Genomic DNA, 13528 nt, shown 5'->3' on the forward strand with positions numbered 1-13528 from the left:
TAGTTGTTGTGAAAATCATTGGAAGAGAAATCTATAGTCTGTAGATATCCACAAATCTCCATGCCCCTCCTCGATCCCACCAAAAAATATCCATATTTTTTTCCTTGGCGCATATAGGATAATGGATGTTACCTGTAGTTCAACACCTTCCACAAAGGAATCACTTTACCGTGTAATAACATAGAAAAATAGTTTGAGTACTAAGTGTATTATCCCACAATGTTCCCAACAGAAACTAAGATGACAAAATTGCTTTACTTAATACATTCTTCATGACCGCCTTGTTGGTGTCCTAACGCAGCACACCAACATGGCAAATACATTAAAAGTCCTGTTTTCCCCGATTGCTTTCTTAATAATTTTGCTCTGAAGGGCACAGACACCTACACTCACGTAATCTGATTTCTTTTTGCGTGTATGCTGTTCATGTAAGCAATACATTATATTGGCCAAGCAATCCACATCGCACATTTCGTAATATACTGAAAACTTGTGATACTATAACCCCACCCACAGAAAAATAACTCTATGCGCCTTATATCAACTCTTTGAAAACGATGTAATTTATCTCAATCATAACCTCTCTACTCGGTTGCCTAATTTTTGTTTTTAAATTGCTTAGAGACCTTTGAGGTTCATCTGACGACCTTATAGTTTTCACATTTTGGGAATTCCATTTACAAAAATTCCCCTTCGAATATTAGCCTAACCATTATTGAAACGTAAACTGATTCCTTCAATAAGAAGCCTCCCCAACTTGTTTTCACAAATTCGGAGTTACCAATACTTTACACATTGAGCTAAATGAAAGCTCTAATACCGATAGATACACTCGATAGATTTAAAAAATTGAGAGATATTCTTAACAAACATAAAATTTCACTTTTTAAGCTACGCATAGGATGTAAGTCCAACTAGGGAAGATCTCCCCAAGCTACCCACGCTCCCCCGTGGTATTTCGGATTAGCCCTGGGGTCTATGGGTTTGTTCCTGGACGGAACACTCGAGTTCCTGTACCCCTCCAGCTTGGCTAACAGCTTCTGTACGATATCCCCGTGCTGGCTCGCCAGGTTCACGTACTCGCAGGGATCTTTTTCGATATCGAACAAACAAGGCCCGGCGGACTTGGTGCACTCAGGCGGGTTACTGGGTGGCTGGCCACACATGACCACTGCGTTTTTTAACGTTTTGTTGGAAAAGTTTGATTCTTCGTAACCTGGCGGGGGATACCATCCATTCCATGCTTTGCCTGAAAAAAAAAAGTCACTTTTTTTAGTTCCAGTTTACAAAGACACTCAAGGGACAGGGAGTACATGATTCCTAAGCTATTACGGAAAGCTTCTCTTTTGAAGCGACAAAACAATACCTAATGTCACACTGACTGACTGACTGACTGATTGACCTACTGGCTAACCGAATGACTCACGGACTGACTGACTGACTGACTGACTGACTGACTGACTGACTGACTGACTGACTGACTGACTGATTAACGGACTAAATTACTCAGTGACTGACTGACTGATCGACTATCTGACAGACTGATGACTGACTGACTGACTGATTGATTGATTGGTTAATTGATTGATTGATTGATTGGCTGATTTCATAACTGACTGACTGACTGATTGACTGACACACCGACCGACCGACTGAATGTCTGTCTATAGTACAGTATGTGCCTGACTGTCTGCCTGCCTGTGCTCCAATCTTTGCTATGCGTGTTGTTTTCTTGCGTCTCGTTATCACTCCCTTTGGTACTTCTCAACTATAGCGTGTTTAATTTTCGCTGGAAGAAAAGTAGCTCAATATAGCATCACATCTCAGTTGTTCTTACCAGCATTGACAAGTATTTTCCACTGTCCGTACCGCATGGCAGCCTCCCCGCCACTGGTGTGAACATTATGCAGTAATTCCTGTCGAGGCGAGCTCTTTCCACTGGAAAGCGTGTCCCACACGTCATATCCGTCCACATTACGAAGTTTGCTAGCATCTCCACCCGCCAACGAGTACAATGTTGGAAGCCAGTCGGTCACGTGCAAAAGGTCCATGCTTACTCGGCCTTTTGACGCCAGAAGGGGACTGTGAACGAAAGCTGCTCCGCGTACACCACCTGACAAGTTTGCAATTTTGCGAACATGCAATCAGTTGATAAATAATTAAAACGTAGAAATTTAACGAAAATAACAACCGATAGATTTACCTAGACTAAAGCAACTATTACAAAATCGGACTATATTCTATCAGCTTGAAGATGACCAGGAAAGAACCTTGCGAAGAAAATATAAACAAACTAGTAAGAAAACTGAGTTATCAAGAAAAAAATATTTTCGAGAAGTTTCATGTCTAAAACAAGTATGACTGAAGAATAAATTAAGTTTAAGGTAACAAAAAAACAGCAATCCCTATGGAACACGTATTTGATAGTGAACTAAAATGTCAGAGTTCTATTGCAAAATTTTCATCAGTAGTTTTTTAGTTATAGGTCTTATACTAAATTGTATGTCATTGTCCCAATAAAAAATAATAATAATAAAAAAATGAGGAATAGGCAAACAGTACCGATTACTTCAAAAAGGGAATTTGCATTCAGTATGTCGAATCATTTGAAATTCGGGCAGTTATATTTGTATAGAAATTTGATGCAAAATATAATACACTTACCTTCCCACAGTGTAGCTTTGACGCCGCGCAAAGGAAAATTTGAAGCCATGTTTTTATCAAACCCTGTTGCTGGGCCACCATTGTCCGTTGTGAAGACGATCACAGAGTTGTTGTACAAACCTTTGTCCATCAAGGCATCTCTTACCTTTTGATAAAAGCAGCAAAATTAATAATTATTTTCTGTAGATAAGAGTAATGTCTTTTGGTGGTTCATAAACGTCACGCACTACGAGGCCAAACAGATGCTTAGGAAATGTTAGAATTCTTGTGCTAAGTTCTAATTAGTTATTCAGCAGACTTTGACTTCCTTGGTCTTTTTCAGTGCGATTTCTTTGGTCCATAAAGCAAATTACCATCTACTGTAACATAAAATTGAGCTCCTGTTTCGTTTTTGTGTTCGCCGTTTTTTTTATCCATTTCCAGCCAATCAACCAAACGTAGCGTTCTGTTGGCGCGTTTTCCCGCGCTTACTTTAGCGTTTGCATGTTTTTGCTCGCTTGACGGCATGTGCATCTTTTCCCGCTCTTGGCAGCAGTTGCACATTTTCCCGCACTTGGTAGCGGTTGCATGTTTTTCCGCGCTTGTCAGCGGTTAAATGTTTTCCCGCGCTTGGCATCAGTTGTAAGCTTTCCAGCGTTTGGCACCAGCTGCGCGATCTTCGAATCCTGATTGGTTAATAACATTAATCTCTCGTTCGCTGTGATTGGCTAGAAATCTAGTAGAACATAATCAATAAAACCGTTTTTTACCTTTCCTACAGAATCATCCAAGGCAGTGACCATTGCTGCATAGATTCGTCTGCGTTCATCCTCGATGTTTTTAAACTTGTTGATCAATTTTTGCGGAGCCTGAAGAGGCTGGATGCTATTAGCGCTGTGTACTGCTTGATGAGGGAGATACAGATACAGTGGCTTGGAAGGATCATGTGACTGGATAATGTCGACAGCCAAACTGGTGAACAGTTCTGTACTGTACATTCCCCATTCTGTGAAGTCATTCTAGGAAAAAAAGGACAACGGGTAAAAAAAGATAACTTGCTATACCGTAACATTCCGGTCATAAACCCTGGACCATAAATCATTATGTCCTAAACGGTTTCTAAGCGGGTTTATAACCATCAGATCTTACTTTAAGGTGGGAGCTTAGCACTATACCGGGGTTTTGTTCGTCTGCAACGCAGGCTAAGTAAAACTGTAAAAAAAGTTTTCGGCAAAATCCAGTCACACTACAGATCTTGTGTTTCGTCATGTCATTTCATCTGTATAATTTTTGGGATGGGACTTATATTCATGGGATAGGGGTGAGGTGCAGGGGTGGGTGGGTAGGTTAATAACAGGAATATTTTTTGTGTTACCAAACAGGGGGTTAGACACAAGTAAACTGGGGGTGGGGTTGGGAGTTAAACGTAATTTTACAGCACTTGTTGGTTCAAACCAAAACTCTTTCTAACAAAGTCAATGCATTCATGAAGGGGGATCACTGACAGCTTGAAATCACTGGGAAAAAAAAACAGATAGCAGACCAGGTGAAGAATTTAACAATGCAATATCTATATCCACGTGTATTACTACCTCCACCGCGGTCAAACGACAGAAATATGCAAAAAATAAGAAAAGTACTGCGAAGATAAGGTTTTAAATTTCACAGTTCAAAGTTCGATACATAACCGGTATCCTACGGGTTTACTAAGTTTTTTGGAGCTTTACTAAAAAAAGTTCTACGTGTTTGAAAATAGCGATATGCGGACTTGTCGGCGCCATTTGTCAAAGCACCTTTGGTTCGGATGCGAAACATTTAAAAAGTAAAAACACTGGTTTACCTGAGGGAATGGGATTATGCTTTCACTCGGCAACTATTTTTATCTACCCTTGCTCGTAATAACACTTCAATTTGAACAAAAAACGGCGAAATGGAGAGAAAACCTGCCTGAGACGTTTGACCGCGGTGAAATTACTACCTCAGTGTTATTATGAAAATCCAGTCCCCATCCCTGACCAGGAGCAGCAGATGAGTGGTCCCAATAGTCTTCCTTGCCGCTCCAGTAACCATAGAATGAGTCAAATCCCCGCTTGGAAGGAGTGTACGCAAACTTGAAGAAGCCGAGATGCCACTTAATTAAAAAGTACACAAAAAGGGTTACTGTTGATCTTCTATATTTGTAAGTGACTCACAATGGGCTTAAACTGTATCTCATTTGTTTGTAATGAGGTAAGAAACAACCTCATTTTAAGATTAATCAACAACTTAATAAAAGCTGGGTGGGTAACAAATAAATTATTTGATAAGTTGCAAAGCAAGGAAGAAGGAAAGGAGGAATGCATCCATTTTAAACTAAGACTCCCTGTGCAAAGCCTCCTATGCAGATGCTCTTTGTGCTCGTCATAAGTTCGTGGGGGAGGAACACATGGTGAGCGCAAAGAGAATCTGCGTAGAAGGCTACTCTGTGCATGAGGCCTGTTGTATCCTTCAGTAGTCACCTCTTGTTCGTCTGTTTTTGATTGTGTTCTCATTTAAACAAAAGAAATGTCAATGACCAACAATTAAATTTTTAACTTTCAGTTTGATAAGATTTCAAAACAAACGAATTTTTCTTCACCCAGCAAGAAAGTTCCCATACCTTGCCAACTCCATGAGTTGCATATCCAAGTTCTTTCAAGTACTGTGGCATTAGGGTCTCATTTAATCCCAGCCCATAAGGCTGTGCTGCTAAAATAACACCATTCTGCATACCTAGAAGTAGGTGTTCGTAAAGAAGGAAACTAGTCAGTCATGATCATTTACAGTCAAAACACCTCAAGCGTTCCTGTCAAGGGTGGATAAATGATTCCATTATTGCAACTTTGATTTCATTCTTTGCTTCAATATTCTATTCTTGAATTGAATATTGCAATGTTCAAACGGTGACTCGATTCAAAAGGCATGTACTAAAACCCAAAACAACGAAACGAAACCACCGAAACGAAACGACCGAAACGAGCGAAACCACCGAAACGAGCGAAACGAAACCGCCGAAACAACCGAAACGGCCGAAACGAGCGAAACGAGACGAAATCACCGAAACAAGCAAAACCCATTACAATTATTGAGAGCTAACCGTAAACAGGCTAACCGGAGTGCATAGTAGGCTAACCTAAGTGAAACGTAGGCTAACCGGAGTGTGTAGTAGGCTAACAGGAGTGTATAGTAGGCTAACCGGGGTTTATAGTAGGCTAATCAGAGTGTATAGTAGGCTAAACGGGGTGTATAGTACGGGAAGTGGCGAAAATCTTGAAGTTTTGCTTGTTTCGGTGATTTCGTTTCGTTTCGCTCGTTTCGGCCGTTTCGGTTGTTTCGGCGGTTTCGTTTCGCTCGTTTCGGTGGTTTCGGTCGTTTCGTTTCGGTGGTTTCGTTTCGTTGTTTCGGGTTTTAGTATATGCCGATTCAAAACTGGAATGTTGATTTCATTCATGCAACTGACACGTGAGAATTTGAAAAAGTTCCCCAATTTGCATAAAATGGGGCAACGACATTTTTCCTACTTTTTCTTCTGCCAGTAGTATTTTTGTGCCTTTTCAGTGTATCAAAATGTCTCGGCTCTCTTTTGGTATTATCATAGAGTTGAAATAAAAGAACGTAAAGAACAAAATGATAAGAAAACATGATGTGCGACATTTGACCATTTGATATGGTTGACTAGTTTATGCAAATTCAGGCCGAATTCCCACGTGCCCGTGGCGTGAAGCCAGACAACAATCCAATCAAAATTCGAGTTTTGAATCGAGTCGCCGTTTGAACATTGCAATATTCAATTCAAGAATGAAATATTGGAGGAAAGAATGAAATCAAATTTGCAATAATGGAATCATTAATCCACCCTTGACAGGAACGCTTGAGGTGTTTTGACAAATGAAAATGAAAATCAATATCAAGAAGACTAAGGTCATTATTTTTAACAAAAGTGGCAAAGTACTCAGAGGTGAATTCAAGCTTGGTAAACAACCATTACAAATAACTGATAGCTACGTCTATCTAGGGATTGTTTTCACAATCTCTGGCTCTTTCTCACTGGCACAGAAGAAGCTGTATAATAAAGCTACAAGGTCTTTATATAGTTTCCTATCAGAGATTAACATTTACAATGGTGCCTCTGTCACAACAATTCTTAAGCTTTTCGATTCTCTTATACAGCCAATCCTTTTGTACAACTGTGAAATTTGGGGTTGTTTTTTAAAATTGTTTGGGGGTAATTACGATAAATTTGTTTCCAAAGTTTTTGATGAACGAATAATCCCCGAAACTATGCATAATAAAGTATGCAAAATGGCTCTAGGGGTTCACTCCAAAGCAAGTAACCTCGCAGTAAAAGGAGATCTTGGACGCTTTCCCCTTCACCTCCTTATTTATAGTACAATTTTTAAATACTTTTTGAGACTTCTTACATTCTCAGAAAACAAAATGTTAAGTAGTGCTCTTGAGACAAACATTCAATTGGATAACACTGGTAAGCACTCTTGGTTTACCACTATTAAACACCTTTTGCGTTTTACTAAATTAGATGTGATGACAATAGATTTTTCAACTTTTGAAAGAAGCCGTAAAATACCCAACCTGTTAAGGTTGTTTAAAAATAATCTTTCAAAACAATTTCAGGTTCATTGGTTGAAAAATATAAATAAGGATAAATTAGATCCTTCAATTGGAAACAAATTAAGTCTTTACGGCGAAATAAAAAACGAAGTTAGGTTTGAACCTTATCTAAGGATAATAAAAAATGTCAATCAAAGAGTGGCGATAACCAAAATGCGGATTTCTAGTCATCAACTGCCTATTGAATCAGGTCGATACAAGAATTAAGATACCTCGAGATGAGAGACTTTGCCCATTCTGTAAGTCATCTATTGGTGACGAGTTCCATTTATTGATGAAATGCACCCACTCATCATTTTCTCATCTTAGAGGTGTCTTCTTAGATCGCCTCTTTTCAATAAATAACAGTTTTAAATTTTTGAATTATAAGGCACTTTTTATATATATCTTAGCTATGTGCGATGAAAATATCTTGAATCTAAGCGCCCACTTTATCTGTGATATTTTAAACTGTTATAATGAATCACTAAAAGAACTTGAGGAGAATTTTTCCCTCACGACCAAGAGTTAGTTGTTAGCTTGTTAATGTTAATGTTTAGTTATTAAGTGTATTCTGTTGTAGTCCTGTGGAACTGAAATCTTCAAGTTGAAGATAAAGTCAATAAAGCATTTGACTGTAACTTCTCAAGGATTTAATACATTAATAAAAGATGCATGACCACAACATTTGTTTTTATTGTTGTCTCCAAGTTCTGTCAGACCTAGCTGGCACCGGGGCGGATCCAGGATTTTTCGTAGGAGGGGTGCACCACTAAGGAATGGCGAATGGCATTTTTTTGCAGAATACCAGTTGTCTAAGAAAGCCGCAGGTCATCTCAGGGGGTTTGCCCCCTCCCCCTAGATCCGCCCCTGCTAGGCACCATCTTTGCTAGATATTAATACAGTGGAACCCCGATATAACGATATGCCAAGGGGGCAGTAAAATTATATCGTTATATCGAGGAATCGTTACAACGGGGTTCCGTCCCATACATTTTACTATTGCCGGGACATAACATATTCATCGTTATATCGGGAATATCGTTATATCGAAGATCCTTATATTGGGGTTCCACTGTAATCCAGAAAAAACCTGAAGCTGGATACAAACCAAGAACTATGTCTGTTGGTAAAATTCTATGAAGTTTTATGCATGTTAAGAGGCAGGGTGGCCTGATCCCGGGGGGGGGGGGGGTACTTGGGTAAATTTTTGTTGGGTATGTGCCGCTGGCCTCTCAGAACCCCTACCCCATTATAGTCTTATTCTATGGCCAATTATAGACCCCATCTTAGTCACTTTTGGGTAAATTTAATTTTTACGACCCCAACTTAGTCACTTTCTGGGAGCTGTTTGTCAAATATTGAACAACAGCAATAAATACGGTAACATTTCTTTTGGCGAATATTTCCGTTCATAAATCACAACTTGCCAGATTTTCATACTCTCAAAATCCCGGAAAAGTGTGACCCCATTCTAGTCACCCTATAAAAAAAAGCTTGAAATGGCGACCCCATTATAGTCAGTCCAGTCGTGAAAATGCGACCCCATCCAACGTCACATCCCCATTAGCCCATTTATAGGAAGTGCCCCCCCCCCCCTCCGGGGGCCTGATGTTAGTACGTTAGACTCTGGATAGAGGAGTCGGGGGTTGAGCCCTAGCCAAGACACTGTGTTGTGTTCTTGGGCAAGATGCTTTTCTCTCATAGTGCCTCTGTCCATCCAGATGTATAAATGGGTACCGGTGAATTTAACATTGGGGGGTAACCCTGCGATGGACTAGCATCCCATATCCAGGGGGGAGAGTAGGAATACTCCTAGTTGTTTCATGCTACTGAATTTGACACCGGGATAAGCTCTGACCTGATGGGCCACTATAGGCTCGTACAGATACTTTTTATGCATTTAAGTACAAACCTGTGTGGATTGGGTGCCGGCCAGTCATTATCGCACTCCGGGTAGGTGTGCATATGGGTGATACATAATAGTTGTTGAGGATGACACCATCATTCGCGAGTTTGTCAATGTTTGGTGTGGGAATCTGGTTTGACCCATGGAAACTCACATCATCCCAGCCCTGAATATAGTGACCACAGAACGATGTTACATTTTTGCTACAGTTCTTTCTTTCTTTATTTTTTTTAGTTTTGGAGATACTCTTTAGTGATGCTCTATTAATTATAACAAAGATTAACTGTACAGTGTGTTAACTTGCGATAGAAAAATTTTCTAAATGCAAATGGAACAATCTGATGGTTGATCTACCTTAATGCTATCAGCCATTAGTATATGAGTTCCCAAGAGTTTGGAATGTACGACGATTCAATAAATCTTATAATGTGGAAATAATTAAAGTAATTAATAATTGGAAGCAATTAATAATTAGTGAGAATTTATCATTTATTATAAGTTGATAAGGGGAGGCTCCACCCTAAATTTTAAACCCTTACCCTTTCATATACTATTTTTGACAGAAAAGGTAACCCTTTTGTATGTGACAATTGCTCATGTGACAATTTAAGTTCTTTTAAATCAAAACTCAAAAACTTATCTTTTTAAAAAAACTTATTACTCTTAACGATTTCTACTTTTTATTACTTTTTTAATGTACATTTTTAATTTTTAAGATTTATTCAGCTAATTTTAACGAATTTTTATAGATTTGTAAAGCGCCTAGAGCAGACCTGGATAGGCGCTATAAAAATGTTATTATTATTATTATTATTATTATTATTATTATTTGTATACCTTCGGCAGGATGTACCTCTTTTTTAATTTTTCACTTAAAAAAATACTTACCTTATTGTTACTTATTTTGGTGGGACTTAATTTTCGTGATTTTTAAAAAATCGCGAAATTAAAGACCCGCAAAAATTAATTATGCTAATTATGTATTTTTGACCAAAACGTGAAAATTAAGTCTCGCCAAATATTCCCGTTCCATTTTCGCGAAATAAGTTCCCGCGAAAATAAGTATCAATAAGGTAAATGAATCGACTGTTCAGTAGGTCTGCTCCAGATATTTTAAAGGACCTTTCAAATAATTACTTAAATGTTTCCCTTCCCTTTTGTATACTCTAACTTGTGATACCCAAACCCTTTCCCATACCATTAGAGCCGGAAAAAGAAACCCTTTTTGGGTGAAGCCTCCCTGTACAGTCCACTATAAGAAGAAATACCCTCCCCCCTCTCGAGTGTGCTAACCTCTAATGGTTAGCGCGCTCGACTCTGAGTTGAACGGCCCGGGTTTGAGGCCTGGCCAAGGCACTGTGTTGTGTTCGTGAATTGGGCAAGACACTTTACTCTCACAGTGCCTCTCTCCACCCAGGTGTATAACTGGGTACTGGCGAATTTACTGCTGGGGGGTAACCCTACGATGGACTAGCATCCCATCCAGGGGTAAGTAGCAAAACTCCTAGTCGCTTAATGCTACAGAAACCGGGATAAGCTCCGGCTGTATGGGCCACTTGGCTTGGACACAGACTTTACCTTACCTCTTAACCCCCCTCCCAGGCTTAGGGCAACTATGTCTCCCTTATATATTTACCAAATCATCAGCTACAATGAATATGATGTGAGGCTTGGAGCTTTGCTTGACGGAACATGTTAGCGGCAAGTACCAGAGCAGTGCAGGTAGAAAGGTGGCTATGTGCAGGTATGTAAACTGCATCTTGATCAGCTGTAAAAAAAAAAAAAAGTTTAAGTCCTGGGGGCTTTCAATATTAAGATTTGTAGTAGGCAGCTCCCCTTGTACAGTCCCGGGGGGCACTTCCATATATGAGCTATATACATATGTGCCACTGTGAAGGGTATGGTTTTCAAGGAGTTTTAGATAGGGTATAGAAATCGGAGAGTTTTGGTCTAGAATAGGGTATCCTTTGCCAAGAAACTGATCAGTGGTATGAAGAATAAAGTCCAGAACAGGAACAGGAACTCAGAAGAGAAAGAGGCTTCCGTAGATGTGAATTAAATCATTGTGACAACGTTTGTTGACAGATGGATTAATTTCCATTAAAAACACTTATAGTGATGCAGTTTTAAAAAGAAGCAAGTCTGGGATATATAGGGTAGGGATTTTCGGTGTCTAAGTAGTCTAATATAGGGTTGCAAAACCAGATGAAGATGGTCTGGTATAGGGTAAGGGTTTCAGAGTCCCACGGAGGGGTATCGAATGGTGTTTGCGAGCATTTGTGAGCACGCGAGCAGAGCGTTTTTCTTTGCGAGCGCGAGCATTGTCAAAAGTTAGTCTTGCGAGCAACGAGCACTTTTCAAAAAGCTACCTTCGAAAAAACCGAGCGTGCGAGCACTTGTAAAAATATGCGAGCACGAGCAAACGAGCACCCACTTAAATTTTGCGAGCATTCCGAGCAGAAGCTTAATTTTGCGAGCACTGCAAAATTTAGATGGACCATTCATGACCCCTCCATGGCACACCCCCACCCAAAAATATGCCAGTTTGTGCCAAATCCCTTTGAACTGGCCCCAGGATAACTGTAAAATGAAACTTAGATTTTTCAATGATACTATTTTAATAAAGAGAATCTCATATATTTGAGATCCGTACTGAACAAACGCTTATAAATACAACTTACACCAAACAGCTTTGAGAATAAGCCACTGGTAATACTAAATTCAGTGTGCCTGCACTCTACAAAGCAGAGTTGGATAATAAATGCTTTTATTTGCATGTGAAGTATATATTTTTGAGAAGATTTCTCAGCCAGATTGGGAAATGTTCTCCAATTCCAGTAATTGGATAATTGTCAAAAGATGTCAAAGGTGAAGCACTCCTCTCAGTTCGTGACAACAATGGCCTATAATTATAAGTGAAGTCATGTTCAGGCCAAAGGAGGGGAGATTTAAAATTAATTAAAAGTGTAGAGAGATAGAGTGGGGTTTAGGGCCAGCCCTACATAACATACAGCCTGGGGTGAGGGGGGGGGGGGGGGGCAGGAGAGAGAAGAGGGGGAAGGGGAGGGAGGGAGAAGAGGTGTGAAGGAACCCATTACTATTTTACACCACAAAATACGTCAAAGATTTCCATTATGGCCTATACTTTAACACTATATGTTTAATCTATTTTTAACTAAAAATTGTGAGTACTTTCACAGTTCTACATTCCGTGACTTCGAATGTCACCCGTGGGTGATCACTGAAGGATAACTAAAGGATAGTATCAAATTACATAAAGAAAATGCTTAAAGTTCGATAAAGTGTTAAATCTTCACGATGAAGTAGTGGAGTATTCAGCATTTGGGTTACTGAATCGCTGTTTAGGAGCTGACTACTGCAGACACAAAGCCTATTCACGTCATTCATTACGTGTTGGTCTACGGTCTGTTCTCATCGATCAAATTTTTCTGTAAAGCTTTATGTTACTCTTGCACTTACCTGCGACTTCCTGTCAAAAGTTTCGGTCTTTTGCCAGAAGAAATCCCACCTAACTTACTATTAAAATGTGCGTTAAAATTATCCACGATCCTACCAGGCCTGTTCGAAAGATAAAGCCCTGCTCTCAGATCGTGACAATTTTGACAACTAAACAACAACCGCGTGACTTTCCCGTGAGTATCGGTGAGACCCTGGGAACAAGGGTAGTTCCCAAGCTCCTTTTGCTCTCCCTTTTCGCTCTGCCGTGGAACACTGAAGTGGTGGTTTTTGCAGACCATGTGATGTTTAGGCTCGATTTCCGTCGCCTCCTCGAGTCCGGTCTTTGTTAAAAACGGCTGGAAATCGAGCCTATGTGATGTTTATACCCTTGAGTATTATCTCTTTAAAATCCACGTGGAAATGAATGAATAATTTCCAGATATACAAAGGAACAATTGTCAGGCGAACATCACATGATGTGAAATGGGCAATTTACATACACCTAAGGGACCAGTCATTATTTATGTAGAGGGGGGGGGAGGGAAAAAAGAAGGGGGGGTCAAGGCTATTTCAGAGTGGCAAGAGGGGGGGCTAAAATTTTTTATAAAGAAGTTTAGGGGGGGTCAGCAGTTTGAGGTGGGTAAAACAGTTAAATAGAAGAGTGCAAACACTATAAGTGAAACAGTGACGCTAAATTGTACAATTTTATGCTATTTCTATTGTTTTCTTTTGTTTAAACTCCACTAATTATGTACAACTTTTATAGTGATTTGTATTTTACAGAAATACTGTTTGCACTCTAAACTCCATTGTTATCTCAAATTTTAGTTAAATATTAAAAGAATCCAGACCTATCTGCTTTAATATCTGGTTTGACTGAAATTATTTCTT

General features: G+C 39.6%; 1 protein-coding gene across 1 annotated transcript; it reads right to left on the reverse strand.

The window, feature by feature from the left end:
* Nucleotides 1-236: 236 nt before the first annotated feature.
* Nucleotides 237-12819, reverse strand: LOC144631782 (arylsulfatase B-like). The gene is made up of 9 exons (XM_078490338.1): nucleotides 12659-12819; nucleotides 10815-10946; nucleotides 9185-9344; nucleotides 5282-5394; nucleotides 4622-4774; nucleotides 3414-3662; nucleotides 2665-2809; nucleotides 1838-2113; nucleotides 237-1249 (listed from the first exon to the last, which is right to left on the reverse strand). Exons 2-9 carry the CDS (start codon nucleotides 10935-10937, stop codon nucleotides 915-917), a joined length of 1554 nt encoding a protein of 517 aa, XP_078346464.1. The 5' UTR covers nucleotides 10938-10946; nucleotides 12659-12819; the 3' UTR covers nucleotides 237-914.
* Nucleotides 12820-13528: the final 709 nt, after the last annotated feature.

This window comes from Oculina patagonica, chromosome 12, assembly GCF_052425735.1.
Source record: "Oculina patagonica isolate OP01 chromosome 12, crgOcupat, whole genome shotgun sequence".
Taxonomy (NCBI): domain Eukaryota; kingdom Metazoa; phylum Cnidaria; class Anthozoa; order Scleractinia; family Oculinidae; genus Oculina; species Oculina patagonica.